General features: G+C 37.7%; 1 protein-coding gene across 2 annotated transcripts in view; it reads right to left on the bottom strand.

Moving 5' to 3' along the window:
* Atac3 (Ada2a-containing complex component 3) overlaps positions 1–17885 on the bottom strand; it is a 245471-nt gene that overhangs the window by 54047 nt on the left and 173539 nt on the right. For both annotated transcript variants that reach the window (XM_067137218.2, XM_067137219.2), the window contains exon 7: positions 10960–11076. In XM_067137218.2, coding sequence (XP_066993319.1) covers positions 10960–11076 — 117 coding nt within the window. The remainder of the gene's footprint in view (positions 1–10959; positions 11077–17885) is intronic.

Below are 17885 nucleotides of genomic sequence, written 5' to 3'. Positions count from 1 at the left end.
AATTACTGATCTCTGACAGTATTATTCATAAGTCTAAACAATTGGGTATTGTATTTAGGTGTTTGCATATCAGCGTAACCTCCATTGAGACAGCTGACCATGTAGCGTTGGTTAAGCTCCACTAGTGCAGCTCAGTAGGAGCACACTTGAACTGGGTGAGTGATTTCACCAGGTATTCTATCCGTCATGGTATCAAGGAAATGAAGAAGATGGTAAGGTTCTGGAACAAGAAGAAACTGTTGATGCTGATGAAATGGAAGACCCAATTTGAGTTCTGAATTTGACAGAGCCTTGAGAGACCTGAATAGGAGCAAGGCACCTGGAATTGATTACAAGCCCTCAGAATTACAGACCATCTTAGGAGAAACCAGAATGCGGAGGTTATTCCATTTAGTGGGTAAGATGTATGATACAGAAGTGCCTTCCAATTTTAGACAGAATGTCCTTTTACCTATTCCCAAGAAATCAGTTGCTGACAAGTGTGAAAACTACCTCAGCATTAGTTTAGTATGTCACGCTTGCAAAATTTTAATCCATATTATTTACAGAAGAATGGAAAGACAAGTTGAAGCTGGTTGGGAGAAGATCAGTTTTGCTTCAGAAGAAATGTAAGAACATGTGAAGCGAGTCTAACTTTACGTCTGATCTTAGAGGATCAAATTAAGAAAGGCAAGCCTACATACATGGCATTTGTAGATCTAGAAAACGCATTTGATAATGTTGATTGAACCAAGCTACTCGAGATTCTGAAGGTGATCAGGATTAGATACCGAGATCTGTACAAAAATCAGTCTGCGGTGATAAGAATTGAAGGCTATGAAAAAGCAGCAGTAATCCAGAAAGAAATGAGACAAGGCTGCAGTTTGTCCCTTCTCCTTTTCAATGTTCACATAGCAAGAGGAATTTGGAAAAGGAATCACAATCCAAGGTGAGGAAATCAAAACTCTGAGATTTACCGATGATATTGTTATTCTATGTGAGTCTGCAGAAGATCTCGAGAAATTCCTGAATGATACAGATGTTGATTCCCATAGGGAATCTGAAATATTTGTCCTGAATGAGCAAATTTATAATACCAATATAAATGGTCCGTTATTGGACATTATAAATTTTCCAGCTAGCTCATTCTTGGTTGCCAGCGTTTCGCCCTCGTGCGCTAGGGTGGGCTCATCAGTTGGTACCTAGCACACCTACCAATACGCTGGCTAGTGCATACCATGGAGGCCACTGCGTAGGCTAACTGGAGCCACCGGCAGTGCCAATGCACTAAGAGACTTTGTCTCATCACTAAAAATTGATGCCTGCTTGGCCATCACATGATACAGATGTACCCTAGCGCACGAGGGCGAAACGCTGGCAACCAAGAATGAGCTAGCTGGAAAATTTATAATGTCCAATAACGGACCATTTATATTGGTATTATAAATTTGCTCATTCAGGACAAATATTTCAGATTCCCTATGGGAATCAACATCTGTATCATGTGATGGCCAAGCAGGCATCAATTTTTAGTGATGAGACAAAGTCTCTTAGTGCACTGGCACTGCCGGTGGCTCCAGTTAGCCTACGCAGTGGCCTCCACGGTATGCACTAGCCAGCGTATTGGTAGGTGTGCTAGGTACCAACTGATGAGCCCACCCTAGCGCACGAGGGCGAAACGCTGGCAACCAAGAATGAGCTAGCTGGAAAATTTATAATGTCCAATAACGGACCATTTATATTGGTATTATAAATTTGCTCATTCAGGACAAATATTTCAGATTCCCTATGGGAATCAACATCTGTATCATGTGATGGCCAAGCAGGCATCAATTTTTAGTGATGAGACAAAGTCTCTTAGTGCATTGGCACTGCCGGTGGCTCCAGTTAGCCTACGCAGTGGCCTCCACGGTATGCACTAGCCAGCGTATTGGTAGGTGTGCTAGGTACCAACTGATGAGCCCACCCTAGCGCACGAGGGTGAAACGCTGGCAACCAAGAATGAGCTAGCTGGAAAATTTATAATGTCCAATAACGGACCATTTATATTGGTATTATAAATTTGCTCATTCAGGACAAATATTTCAGATTCCCTATGGGAATCAACATCTGTATCATGTGATGGCCAAGCAGGCATCAATTTTTAGTGATGAGACAAAGTCTCTTAGTGCATTGGCACTGCCGGTGGCTCCAGTTAGCTTACGCAGTGGCCTCCACGGTATGCACTAGCCAGCGTATTGGTAGGTCTGCTAGGTACCAACTGATGAGCCCACCCTAGCGCACGAGGGCGAAACGCTGGCAACCAAGAATGAGCTAGCTGGAAAATTTATAATGTCCAATAACGGACCATTTATATTGGTATTATAAATTTGCTCATTCAGGACAAATATTTCAGATTCCCTATGGGAATCAACATCTGTATCATGTGATGGCCAAGCAGGCATCAATTTTTAGTGATGAGACAAAGTCTCTTAGTGCATTGGCACTGCCGGTGGCTCCAGTTAGCCTACGCAGTGGCCTCCACGGTATGCACTAGCCAGCGTATTGGTAGGTGTGCTAGGTACCAACTGATGAGCCCACCCTAGCGCACGAGGGTGAAACGCTGGCAACCAAGAATGAGCTAGCTGGAAAATTTATAATGTCCAATAACGGACCATTTATATTGGTATTATAAATTTGCTCATTCAGGACAAATATTTCAGATTCCCTATGGGAATCAACATCTGTATCATGTGATGGCCAAGCAGGCATCAATTTTTAGTGATGAGACAAAGTCTCTTAGTGCATTGGCACTGCCGGTGGCTCCAGTTAGCCTACGCAGTGGCCTCCACGGTATGCACTAGCCAGCGTATTGGTAGGTGTGCTAGGTACCAACTGATGAGCCCACCCTAGCGCACGAGGGCGAAACGCTGGCAACCAAGAATGAGCTAGCTGGAAAATTTATAATGTCCAATAACGGACCATTTAAATTCCTGAATGGTATGGACACAGTCTTGGTGAAGGAGTACAAGATGAAAAGCTCTGTAGCACTATAACGGCCAGAAGATCATGACTTATTTCTACCTCCATCTCTGTCAACTTGTCTACGATGTCGAAAAATTGACGAGTGTGTTCCCTTGCATCATCACAGTCCCTCATTTTACTAATGAAAAATAACAGTTTCATGTTTCTCATGTTAAAAGTATGAGACATCAGTAATCTGAATATCTTATTATTAATGACTAGCTGATTCTGCCTTCAATGAATAAGCTTATATAACAATTTATTCAATTGTATGTTGGCCATTTTATGTCAATGACAACTATCCACATGCAAGGAATACAATTTATACCAAAATAAAATAATTCTACTGACTTCTTAAGAGTAAGGATTTTTTCTGCATTAATAACGCATTTAGAAGACTTCGGTGCAAACTGCACTTCTTTACCTCCTTAGTTCAGCAGACTTGAGTTTTGAAAAAAGATATAACTTAGTGCTTTACTAATGAAAACTAATGATGTTCTTTTTCTCATGTTATATGTATGCAATATCAATAATCTCTATCTGTGGATCAACGGTCAAGTGTTGGCCTCCAGATCCCAATATCACTGGAACTAAAGACATAGGAACTAACCTGAGAGAGGGAGTAGAAACTCTGAAGGGTGGAAAAAAGTCCAGAGGCAACATATTGTACAATGTAGGATGTTAAAAGGTTTGTTTTTTCACCTATTCAATACATATAAATTTTATAATTTAGGAATTTATTGTAGATTCCACTTGAGACATGTTTCGCCCTTCATTGAGGGCATCATCAGTCAAAATATCACCTCAAGGTAAAAAATCAGGTAACTGGTTAGTAGTAGACATGTACAAATTAATACATATTATTAACAACGTACAAAAATTAAGTATGGGAAATAGTTGCACAAAAGTGATGGTTGAACATGTAGGTTTATAGATGAAAGGTCAGCACCAATGCCTAAAAATAACATAGTAGAGTTCTGCAGTGGTGCTCTGGAGAAACAGTTGACGCAATCATATGATAATAAAAAGTTAAAAATATTTACATTATAAACAATTAAGGGAGAAAAGGTGTAGTGTTTGGCGCAAACACTACACCTTTTCTCCCTTAATTGTTTATAATGTAAATATTTTTAACTTTTTATTATCATATGATTGCGTCAACTGTTTCTCCAGAGCACCACTGCAGAACTCTACTATGTTATTTTTAGGCATTGGTGCTGACCTTTCATCTATAAACCTACATGTTCAACCATCACTTTTGTGCAACTATTTCCCATACTTAATTTTTGTACGTTGTTAATAATATGTATTAATTTGTACATGTCTACTACTAACCAGTTACCTGATTTTTTACCTTGAGGTGATATTTTGACTGATGATGCCCTCAATGAAGGGCGAAACATGTCTCAAGTGGAATCTACAATAAATTCCTAAATTATAAAATTTATATGTATTGAATAGGTGAAAAAACAAACCTTTTAACATCCTACATTCAGTATCTTCAATACGGATAACAATGATTTTTATCACTTGCAATATTGTACAATGTCAGGATATAAATAATCTCTGGTGACACACTTAGTATTTACCCGACAAAATTAATTATAAAACTCGGCCATAGATTGACTAGCAAGGATCTGTTTCTATGCTACCTGATAGAGTAAATGGGAAAGTAGAAATTGACATGCAGGCAGCCTAAATGAATCAAGTCAAATGTCTGTAAATGTTTTTCTTCTTTTTGCTATTTGTTTTACGTTGGACCGACACAGATAGGTCTTATGGTGATGATGGGACAGGAAAGGCCTAGGAATGGGAAGGAAGTGGCCGTGGCCTTAATTAAGGTACAGCCCCAGCATTTTCCTAGTGTGAAAATGGGAAAGCACGGAAAACCATCTTCAGGGCTGCCAACAGTGGGATTCGAACCCGCTATCTCCCGGATACGAGCTCACACCTGTGTGCCCCTAACCGCACGGCCAAATCGCCCGGTCTGTAAATGGTAACTGAGGACATACAATTATGATGATGATAAGGACCTTTGTCAATTTTATGAAAAGGATTCTTCAATTTTCTGTTAGCCCAATACTTCTTCATTCTCTCAGATTTTAACTTTCTGTCTTCGTCTGAAATCACCCATCATATTGTCTACCTGTTGATCTTGGTTTGTAGTCTGGTTTATTTGTCCATGAGTTTCTTGATTTTATCTGTTTTGTTTTTTAAGTTTTCTATTGTAATTTGTAGTTCTGTTGTATCTTCCTTGATTTCTGTAATCTGTCTCATGTTGCTCTTACTGTTCCATAATTTTTCAATAATAATAATAATGAAATTAATTTGGTACTGATCCTGCTCATTACCAGTTCCATTTCCTTGTAGACTGTTTCATTAGAAGCTAGTCTCCGGTGTCCATTTTCTTGGTAATTTTTGTTCATGCACGTTCTGTTTATTCCTCTTTCAATCTTTATTAATCTGTCTATTATTGGTCGTTTTGAAAATGGTTTCACTTGTATACGTTATTTCCGGTTATGCAACCATTTTATAGAGTCTCAATGTGGTGGCTATTGAGAGGCCTTTTTTAATGTATGGGTTCTGGGTGATATATTGTGCTCCGGTCAGTTTATTTACTCTATTATGCCATGTCTGCTTTTCAGTAAGGATATATGTTATTAATTCTCCTAAATATTTAAACTGTCAATAATTCTGTTTTTTCGAACAATATTTTCATGCCGATTTTCTGTGCTATTTCCTATAGTGATTTAACTTGTTTTTGGACTTCCTGAATGTTGTAGCACAGCAAGGTCATTAACGAACCTCAAACAGTTTAAACTTATGTTGTCTTTTGATCTTCCAACTTTATGGTCTTCTTCTTCTTCTTCTTCTTATTATTATTAATTTATTTTCCACAAATTGTAGATACAATTAAGGGATGGTGAGTGGAGAAAGGGCATATATTCCCACATACACGAATGTGCCTCCATCCCAACTTAAAATTAAAATATTAAAAAATACAATTATAATATAACAAAATGTGCTTATACAGGGTCTCTCATTCAAACCAAGATTGAACACACGGTGTTTGTACTATGGGCAACGGCAGCTGCAGTACGGGAGGCGCGTGCATGGTTCTTGACCTTGCAAGCAGCGTGCACGAGTTCGACCTGACAACCAAACCGCCAATCTGAATCTCAGCTGTTAACAAGGTGAGATAGTTACTATTGCAACACCGTATTTTCGTTTGTAAAAGTTCTGGTTTCATCTTAATGGTCGTATTAACAGTCATAACTCTTGCTATTGGTGTGCAGAAAATCCTAATGGTGTTTATGAAGTCCCTCATTATTATAGGAAGATTGGTGTTTGGTGTGCTGTTAGTGCAAGACGAATAATTGGGCCTATTTTTTCGAGACAAGAGTAAACACAGAGAGGTAACAAGATGACACTTTGACACCGGAAGTGGTGGTGGTTAAAATATCTTCATCTAGCATTAATAATAGGGCTATTGAACAAGTTTATTTGTAACTCTATGTAAATCTTTGGTTGAGTATCAGCCTCTAGATCCCAAGCTTGCAGGTTCAAACCTGGCAGAGGGAGTAAGATTTCCAAAGGGTGATAGAGGTCACTCCATGTTGTACAATGCTGACACATAAACAATCTCTGATGACACATTTAGTGTTTAACAGACAAAATTACACTGACTTTGATCTAATGCAGTGGCGGCTCGTCTGGGAGGCGCTATGGCGCGCGCCCCCCACGGAGTTCCATTAAAATGGGGAATTTTTATCTTAAATGTTAACGAGGGAAATATTTTACTACTATAAGATTATTATCAAGGGCGCGAGTTGTACTGTACTGCGGCCCGATACGCTGTTGGCCCTGCACAGGAGGGCGCTCTCTCATAGCGGACCAAATACTCCGAGTCTCGCTCGACTGGCCTTGAGGGAGCCAATCAGAGGCACAGTAGAGATGTGCTGTTCTAACGGAGAATCCGGCGCGTTTCTGCCGCGGCCCATCGTTGCAGCCGACCTACCCGAACATTGGTGATTTGATTTATATTTAACAGGGGTCAGTTTGTGTCATTTCTCTCCTAAAACTAGGAACTATTTTACTGAAGCACTTACCTGAGTTAAATATGCTGGTATATATTTAAAATAGTCTTGTAATTTTTAGGATTATTAAATAACGAAACGAGTAACGACTGTAACTACTGTCTCTTCGCACTTGACTCATGTTGGCCATACTCACTGGAGAGCGCGAAGTTTAGCTTTGTGTTGATGATTGATCTCGTGAGGTGACTGTGACGAGGTGAAATTAGGAGAAAGGTTGTTATTTATATGTAGGCGTAGTGTTATGTTTGCACTTCGTACAGTATGATTACCGTCGAACATATTAAAGAACTAACGTTTTCTTCTCTTTCTATCGAGAAGAAAGTCGAACTCGAGGAGTGTGGTAGGCCGACACCAGACTTCTCGTTGAAAAAATCGGAGACCAAGAAAAATGAATATAGGGTTTTCCAAAGACAAATTAATTCTCCTTATGTATATAACAAGAACCCGTGGATATGTGGAAGTGATATCTCAGAAACCTTTTACTGCTTTCCTTGCCTGCTATTCTCCCCCTCTAGGAAAGGAGATAAATGGATCACCACAGGGGTAAGTGATATCAAGCATATTAATGAGAAAATCAAAAAGCATGAAAGATCCCAAGAACATATCACTAGTACTATGGACTTTGAAATGCTTGGTAAAGTCAATGTCGTGTCTTGTTTAAGTGATCACTACAGTGAAACTATTCGTAAACATAATTCGATCGCGGACAAGAAGAGGCAAATATTAAAGAGACTCATCACTTGCGTACGTTTTTGTGCGGTATTTGAATTGCCGCTCCGAGGCCACAATGAAGAAGATAATTCTTTAAATCCAGGTGTATTTAAGGGATTAGTTAACTTCACGGCTGATCTGGATAGCGTAATGAAGCAACACTTATAAACAGCTAGTGTATTTAAAGGAACGTCAAAGGTGATTCAAAATGACATTTTATGTTGCATGCTGGCAGTGTGTAGGGAGGAAATATTTCAACAGATTAGAGGCTGAATTTCTTGGTATACAGTGTGATGAAACAACTGACATCTCGAACCATTGTCGGTTTTAAGATACCTTCACGACGGCTCGGTACATGAAAGATTCTGGGGATTCTTTTATCCATCTGACAAATCGGCGAATGGAATAACAGAAACCTTACTGGAACAGATTAATCCCCTGGTAGGCCATTCTCGCGATAAGTTGATTGCACAGAGCTATGATGGAGCCTATGTTTTTAGCGGGTCTCTTGGTGGAGTTCAGGCAAAGGTTCGTGAGCACTATCCGTACGCATATTACGTACACTGCTATGCCCATAAGCTTAATCTTATCATGGAACAATCAACAAATCATATTCCTAAAGTGAGGATTTTCTTTTCAAATTTATCAGCGATACCTGCATTCTTTACGAATTCGTCTCAGAGATCGGATTTCCTCGAAAATATCGTTAAGAAGAAAATGCCGAAAGTTGTACCCACACGCTGGAATTATAACATAAGAACTGTGAACGTGGTGTAGGAAAACAGAGAAAATCTAATAGATTGCCTTGAAGAAATTGAAGAGAAATGTACAAACAAGATCACATTAAATGAAGCAAGTGGCTTAAGACGTATTATTTGTGATCCTGAATTTGTTTTCTGGCTATATGTGTTCCATAGTCTATTTCCTCACGTTGATCATCTATATAATCAAATTCAGTCCCGAAACAAAGACAGTGTTCAAATAAGAAATTGCATTGATTCTTTCGAAAAACACGTAACGAGAGAAAGAGCACAAGTTGATGTAATTCACAGGGAAATTGAACAAAACTTTCCAGAACCAGATCGAAAGAGGAAAAAGGATGATATTTCTCCACATAGTAGACGAATAGTGTCGGCCAAAGAAATATGCGACGTGGTTTCTATGCAAGTAAGAGAGAGATTTTCATTTACTGGCCATTTGGAAGTTTCTGTTTTATTGAATGATGTTCACTTCGAGGCACACTCTACCAAGTTCCCACAGGAATCTTTTAACCATGTCTGTTCATTTTATCCCATGCTTGAAAGAGAAAAACTCTAAACAGAACTTCAAGTTATGTACCGAAGAGAAAATTTCCGGAGTATTAGAGGAGCAATTAATTTGTTTAATTTTCTGAGGGAGAATAGATTGCCAGTCGTTTTTAGTGAAGTTCATAAACTTCTCAAAATTATCATTACCATCCCCATGACAACGGCTGAATCAGAAAGATGTTCCTCCACGTTGAAATGCACAAAATCGTTTCTTAGGAACACAATGAAAAACGAGAGGTGGAACGCTTTGGCAATGATGTCTATAAGCAAAGATATGATACAATCAACTCCAGACACAAGAAAGTGTTGGACAAATTTGTGAAATTGAAAGAGCGGCGAATGGATTTTGCCTATAGAAATTAGGGTTAGTGAATTAGGTCTGTGTAAATAAATTAAATATCAAACCATCTGTTCACGTTAATTATGTTAGGAAAAAGTGTCGTGATTTTATTGTGAAATTGTGAAATAGAAATAACCTCTTCGCGAGACGTTGGAAATTTCTCAGCAAGTATCTTCATACTGAGCGCCAGAAATCGGAACAAGAGACATGCAGAGAACAGGCATCCTGTGCAGGACTTTATTTGCGGCAGGGTGGTCAGTTCTTCTACGCTCTTCCACCCTCAGCATTAGGTGATTTTCTACTTCTTATGTCGAGGATGGGGTAGCAGGAACCAAATGCTATCAATGCTTCATATTTTTCTGGCTGAGTTGGGCATCAAACCCGGGACCTCCTGTAGAGCAACCAGAACGTGATCAGAGGATGAAGGTATGCACTATATTGTACTAAATTGCATTAATAATAATAATAATAATAATAATAATAATAATAATAATAATAATAATAATAATAATAATAATAATAATAATAATAATAATAATAATAATAATAATAATAATAATAATAATAATAATGCCTTTGCCAGCAGGACCTAGTGTTTACAGTGCACTATGTCTTCTGGTATGGGCTAGAGTAATTTTGTTACTTTCATTGATCTGTGTCGGTCTTGTCCTTGGCTTTGACAATATGAAAGTGACTGAGGTATGAGCGATGCTAGTAATGCCATTCCTTCTGCAGCCATTCCCTGCTATGAATGGTGTGAAAATGTTGCTCATAGGGTCGGTTGGTGCATGCATTTCAGTGGGCTTGGCAGACTGACATGTAATAGCAAATTCTGGCTCGATGAGGAAAGCAACGGGAAACTACCTCACTCCTCATTTCCCTAGTACGCCTCTTCAGTGATACCTAGGCCATCTGTGACAGCTGATGGCGGAGCTGTTGAGGATCCAACCAGCCTTAGGGCTGAAGACTGAACGTACATACAACAACAATAATAATAATAATAATAATAATAATCATCATCATCATCAACATCATCATAATCATAATTGCATATGCATTGCACCGTATAGTGTTCGAAGTGTGTATCTGGATAAAATAGTTTGAAGAACTTGAGATATTTGTGGAAATATGAAACTAAGGCGCGCCCCCCACTGCTGATATCCACGAGCCGCCACTGATCTAATGTTTTACAAAGTGATCTTCTATTACCTCTGTGTAGTTTGAGAACCTTGGCAGATCATGGCTGTACTAATCTTATGTAAATAGTCAAAAGCTGAATTTGGGTGACCAAGGAAGCTGGGCAAGGGAAAATAAAGAAGAGTGACTCAACTGGGCAGAGACATGAAAGACTCAACATATAGTACTTGCTCACTCAACCTCAAAGATATTTCAGATAAAGAATGGATTCTGATTGAGGTGATGCTATCACATAACTTTAACGATTTTTCAAAGTAAGTCACTCTTCCTTATTTGTTTTCTCACCTAACTTCATGTAGCCAAGAGTTGTAGGGAGACACATCACCTGCATCCGTCAGATTTGGTTTATGCCTACTGCTCTCAGCTTCTTGCTTTGGTTCTGGAGATGGTGATGGAACAAACACTTCCTGTTCACATGGTGACCCAGAAGGAACTTCTACCACTGCAATAAAATATGCATCAGAGAGATCATCATACTTGAACCCAAATATTAATTGTGAGTACTGTAAGGTGATGTGAACTGTGGTTATTATCAGGAGGAGGCAAAAAGAAATAATAATAATAATAATAATAATAATAATAATAATAATAATAATAATAATAATAATAATAATAATAATAATAATAATAATAATAATAATAATAATAATAATAATAATAATAATAATAATAATAATAATAATAATAATAATAATAATAATAATAATAATAATAATAATAATAATAATAATAATAATAATAATAATAATAATAATAATAATAATAATAATAATAATAATAATAATAATAATAATAATAATAATAATAATAATAATAATAATAATAATAATAATAATAATAATAATAATAATAATAATAATAATAATAATAATAATAATAATAATAATAATAATAATAATAATAATAATAATAATAATAATAATAATAATAATAATAATAATAATAATAATAATAATAATAATAATAATAATAATAATAATAATAATAATAATAATAATAATAATAATAATAATAATAATAATAATAATAATAATAATTTCCTAATGTGGATAATATGAGTGCAAAAATAATTAAATTCAAGGTATTGTCGGAAGAAAATATCATTCAAGTATATGTAACATAAGACAGCAATTATGGGAGATTTCAATGCCCATACAGGAAAAGATAGTCTAGGACATGAATATGAAAGAACACTGGAGAACGACAGCAAAATTTGGAAGGAGAGTTACTATTCAATATATGTCTAAGGAACAAATAGGTCTTAGGAATATACAACATAAATCATAGATAACATAATTGTAACTAAAAGAAACTATGAAGATGTCTAAAAGATGTAAGTGTAGTAGTATCAATTATGATTGAGATCACAGATTATTGGTGAGAACATTGCAAAACTTCAAGATACGATAAGGTGACAGTAAGAGACTTTCTTTGAGTAATGAGGAAGTATAAGAGAAATCACCATAAAGAGTTAGGCATATGGAGACACTGATGGAAAAAAAGAGAAACAAAGGCTGTAAAAAGTTTAGCAAAGAGAAATGAAGTAAAATCATAACAACTGGAAATGAGAAAAGCATCTCAATAAGTGATTCAATTGGCAAAGAAGACAGCATGATACAATTTTATACGAGAAGTAAAAGATAATTTAAAATATGACAAGAACATTTTGTATTAGTTTATAGAAAGAAAGAAAAAGGTCATTGGTGATAATGGACAAGTTGTAAAGAAAGTAGTAATTCTGAATGTATGGAAGGAATACTTCCAAAAAAACTTTGAAACAAAGATAAGAACCTTCAGCTTAGGCCAAGAGAAAAATAAAAACAGACTTTATCAGTGACATTTTAATCGCAGCACCCTGACTACGATATTACTCAATGCTTCATAAAACTTGTCAACTTCATCCTCATCTGCACTCTCACATGGTGAATACACTGAGACAAGTCTTGGCCTACTTCCTGCAACTACAACTCCCACATCATTGGCTCATTTATGTAATATAACAGAAACTATGTTGTGTGCAATATTATTCGTGATGAACAACCTACCCCACGCTCTGCCCTTACCTTTTTAACACCCATCAAGTGCACTTTATAATCTCCTATTTCTTCCTTGTTATCTCCCCTTACCTAAATACCATTAAGTCGGGCTGAGTGGCTCAGACAGTTGAGGCGCTGGCCTTCTAAACCCAACTTGGCAGGTTCGATCCTAGTTCAGTCCAGTGGCATTTGAAGGTGCTCAAATATGCCACCATAGTTCAATTGGTAGAGCAACCGACGCAAAATCGGGAGGTTGTGGGTTCGGATCCCACTGGTGTCTGGTTGGCCATTTTTGTTCTGTACTTAACATCTCTTCAACACGTACTAAATGTACGTAACACGACCTAATAGGTTGAAAGTCGCTTTCGATGCCAGCCTCATGTCCGTAGATTTACTGGTACATAAAAGAAATCATCAGGACTAAATTCCGGCACCTCGGCGTCTCCAAAAACCTTAAAGTAGTTAGTGGGATGTAAAGCCAATAACATTATTTGAATACCATTAACTCCTAAGACATCCAGATACATCTTCTTTGCTGACTAGTCAGCTATACTTTCTTTCTTCCATCAGCCCTGTTAGTATTAATAGCTCTCCATCTAATTCCTTTATGTTCGCCAAGTAGTTTCCAAGGACACCCTCGTCTGTCAAATGGGAGTGGGAGTCCGTTACACCCGTAGGTCCGAGGCTCTCTTAAAACGTTCCGAGTATGCTCAATGAAAACTCTGAAGCAGGATGCTAGCCTTACTTACAAATAGTTCCAGTGAGGATCTCTCCTCTAACAGGTTAAGGACCAGTGGTGGATTGTATAGTCCTAGCTGCCTGAGTACAGGAGGGTCATGACTCATAATATGTCCAAGATGCCCACTCCCGTTCCATAGCAACTGGTGTCCAGACTCTCAGACCACTTACTAGGCCACTCCCCCGTTGCCTATGATTCACAAACTAGGACGTGACTACAGTAACTCACACTATGAACCATCAAAAGCTGAAATTTCAGAACGCTTTGACATCAAAATGGTAGTCCTAAAAGGGGATAGTTTATCACCTATCCTTTTTAATTGTGCCTTAAAAGAGGTCATCAGAGAATGGAGATAAGCCCTCAAAGGAATGGAAGTCCAAAGCGTACTCAGTTTTAGGGGATATAAAATTAGACTTCATATGCTTTTGCAGACTATCTTGCAATCCTAGCTCCATGTGAAAACAAAATATATGGTCAATATTAAGGACAGTCTATTTAACCCTACAACAGGCAACTGTCGAATATTTAACACTTTGGACCCTACTGTAGCGGCAGTGTTGAATATTCGACATGTTCGGATTTCTTCTCATAATTTCCTCATATCTTCAATAGATGTCATGACAGTCTACTTTTTGTCATTCACGATATCCACAGCAGCCGTGAGTTCAGTTTCATTCATATTTACAACATCTTTGGGCGCAATTTCACAGAAATAAATGAGTGCAGTTTTTCGATGATCTGTTTGAGCGCCATTTCTGTAGTGTTTGTAAACAGTATTTGTAAACAAACTTTCACAAGCTCTGCTTTGCTATTCTATTTCATTTTATTTCATAGTTTTATATATATTGTTATTTGATTGATTATATACATTTTGAGTATAGTGTGTGTCTAAATATGGCATCTTCAGTCATAGAGCAAAATTTGTTGGGAGATGGAAGTGACGGATCTTTTTTTTTTTTTTTTGCTATTGGCTTTACGTCGCACCGACACAGATAGGTCTTATGGCGACGATGGGACAGGGAAGGGCTAGGAGTGGGAAGGAAGCGGCCGTGGCCTTAATTAAGGTACAGCCCCAGCATTTGCCTGGTGTGAAAATGGGAAACCACGGAAAACCATTTTCAGGGCTGCCGACAGTGGGGTTCGAACCTACTACCTCCCGATTACTGGATACTGGCCGCACTTAAGCGACTGCAGCTATCGAGCTCGGTAGTGACGGATCTGACTTTGAGGTTATTGAGAATGAACTGACAGATTAAGAGTTAGATTTAGAATTTTCATCAGCTATTTCTTCACATCAAATATCGGAAAGTGAAAGTGATGACGAACCACCCATAAAGCAATTTATCATAACAACGTGGTCTAAGGTCACGCCTCCAAATGATCGCATGCCAATACATTTTTCCTAATATTTTCAGAATGTACCTCTCAGAGTGATGACATATTTGCTGGTGCATTACAGATATATTGACAATTTGTATATCTCCGTTTGTTTGTGAATGTTCCAGTTTTGTGTACATATGATCAAAAATTTTATTATTATTTTGAATTTAGGATTTACATTTTTTTAACAGACTGTACATTTTCCTAGTGAAAACATTTATGCAATTTTGTGTCACCATGACAACCTCGGTGTATTAGCTTTACGTAAATATATAAAACTTCATAGATTTGTTTTGTATCTTGCTAATATTTTGTATTTTATTTAGACAAGTAAAAGCTGACAAATAAGGCTTCCACCACAAGATTTAACATTGCCAGTTCTAGGGTTATGGGGCTGATAAACCTGAAATGCATGCATTTTGTAAATTACTCTATATCTATGGAATCATAACAGGGATTTGAATTAAACTTTGTACACTTAAAGTACAAATGCTGGGCTTTCATTAGATGTATAAAGTTTTAAAATTCAGAATATACAAGTGTAATAAAATTTGCATGTTTAAATATTAAAAAATTATTTCTTGAATGTTACAAAAACATTTCTTGAAAACTAACAATATGATTGGCATAAACTATTTTTTTCCTTAACACTAGAATGGCCAGAGCGGTCATTTTGACCGTTAGCGAATTTCAAGGTATTTCCATGCTCGTAATTTTTTATGCACGAGGTTGTTCTTTTGGGACTTTTAATCTTTTAGGGTTATGTACATTCACGCGAAAAATTACATCTGTAGATGATAAGGGAACAGCGATAATGTCCCTTATACCTAGGACGGCCATAGGCGGTCATTTTGACCACTTCACTTCCTTGATACGGAGAGCTCTATTCTGCTCACAGCTTGCTTCCTGTGATATATTTACAAGTAGCACTATAGGGGCGTATGATGTAACTAAATACTATGCCTCTAGCAGTGGTTGCGAGTGGACGAGTTATTGCCTGTCCCTTGTGTCGTATAGTGCGTAATAATGGCTCGGCGGCAAAAACTTACTCCTGTTCAATTATTAGCAGAACTTGAAAAGCTAGGAGAAGACGAATCAGGTGACAAAGATACATTATTAGATACAGGCGCAATGAGTGACGATGAGGATTTTATACCTCAGCAGTGTGATAATATGTTGGATAGTGATGGTGATTCGGCTGATGAAAATATGCACACATTGAGTGCACTTCGCACCTACAATAGACGCAGTTACTCCTTCAATCAGCCGTGATCAATCTTGCAGCAGAGAACGATCTCTTAGCAGCGGGCAACCTGTTCGAAGAGGAAGGGGATGAGGTGGGAGCGGTCATGAACTGGTAAAGTCTTCTTCATTTGCCCCAGGGAATCAGTTATGTAGTAAGGGTGGAACAACTATTTGGACTGTTATTGACAGTAGTGGGAACCCCCATTGGAAGGATGGCTGCGCTGAATGTACTGAAAATGGCAGCAGAGCCTACTTCTCACGCTAAGCGTAACATAGAGACTAATGGCAAGGCTAGTGCCTGGCGTTTATTCATTGGCGCATCCATGTTGAAGCATAAAAAGATGTGCACGGAGACTGAAGCTCGTAGACAGACAATGGATAATAATTGATCTATTTCTTTGGAAGAATTAGATGCTTTTATTGCTTTGTTATACGCCCGTGGAGCTTATAAACTTACTAGTCTAGCTGTAGATCATATGTGGTCTTCTTTATGGGTTCCCTCTGTTTTCACTAACACAATGGCAAGAAACAGATTCAAAGAAATTCTAAGGTATTTGCGCTTTGATCTCCGTAAAACTAGATCCACTTGTTTGCAGACAGATAAATTTGCATTGGTGTCGGCTATTTGGAATAGATTTATTGAGAACGTATGCGTGATATAAACCAGGAGCGAATGTCACAGCTGATGAACAACTCTTCCCCAGCAAAGCTCGGTGAAGGTTCATGCAGTATATGGCCAACAAGCCAGATAAATTTGGCATAAAATTCTGGCTACTGGTAGACGTTGATTCTAAGTATGTGTGCAATGGGTTTCCTTATCTTGGGAAAGACGAAATGCAACCCACCAATGAGTCACTGCCTGAAAATGTTGTCATGAAACTAATGGACCCATACTTCATGAAAGGACGTAACATGACCATTGATAACTTCTTTACATCGGTAAAGTTGGCGGAGAGACTGAAAGAGAAGAACACTAGTATTGTTGGAACAATCAATCGAGTGAGGAAGGAAATTCCAGTGTCAATCAAAGCACTGCGTATGAATCTGTACGAGACTGTCGTACTTCAGAAGGAAGATCACACTACTCTCACAGTATATCAAGGAAAAGTGAACAAGAATGTGCTTCTGCTAAGCACTCTACACACAATCGTTCAAATCAGTGAAGATAACAAAAAGGTCCCTAGTACTACTGAATTTTATAACGGAACTAAGTATGGTGTGGATGTAGCTGATCAAATGGCACATAAATACAGCACTAGAGCTGGATGCTGTATTTTACAACGTATTTGATCTAGCAGCAATAAATTCATAGATAGCCTATAAGGAAGTTACGGGACAGAGAATATCTCGACATTATATTCTTGAAGTAATACAAGAACTAAGATCTGATTTTGTGAAGAGAAGATCCCGGTTGATTGAACTTCCTACACTTCAGCCTGAGCCTCAGATTCAGGTTCAATGTGCCAGTCGTAAGCGACGACAATGTCAAGTGAACTCCAATTGTAAACAGAACAAAACCTCTGACACATGTTCTTCGTGCAACAAAGTAGTCTGTGGAAAATGTTCGTGTAAGGTAATAGCTTGCATAAATTGCTTGCCAAGTGCCTAAATAAGCTTGTAAACAAATAGAGACTGTTATTTTTGTCATAATTATTCACAAAGGCACTCAATAGCAAGTCCACCGAAATACTTCATTGTTACCTATGAGAAGTGAGAGAATATGAACAATTATTAATATTTAACAATGGACTGATCTGTATACAATACATCCTAATGGTGAACTGTTGTTTTCAAATAAATTATTGAACATTCACATGTATCCTGGATCCTAGGTATATGGCAGTAAGCGGC

Source organism: Anabrus simplex, chromosome 1, assembly GCF_040414725.1.
Source record: "Anabrus simplex isolate iqAnaSimp1 chromosome 1, ASM4041472v1, whole genome shotgun sequence".
Taxonomy (NCBI): Eukaryota; Metazoa; Arthropoda; class Insecta; order Orthoptera; family Tettigoniidae; genus Anabrus; species Anabrus simplex.
The sequence above is the reverse complement of the archived record's forward strand: the minus strand, read 5'-3'. Positions and strand labels throughout refer to the sequence as shown.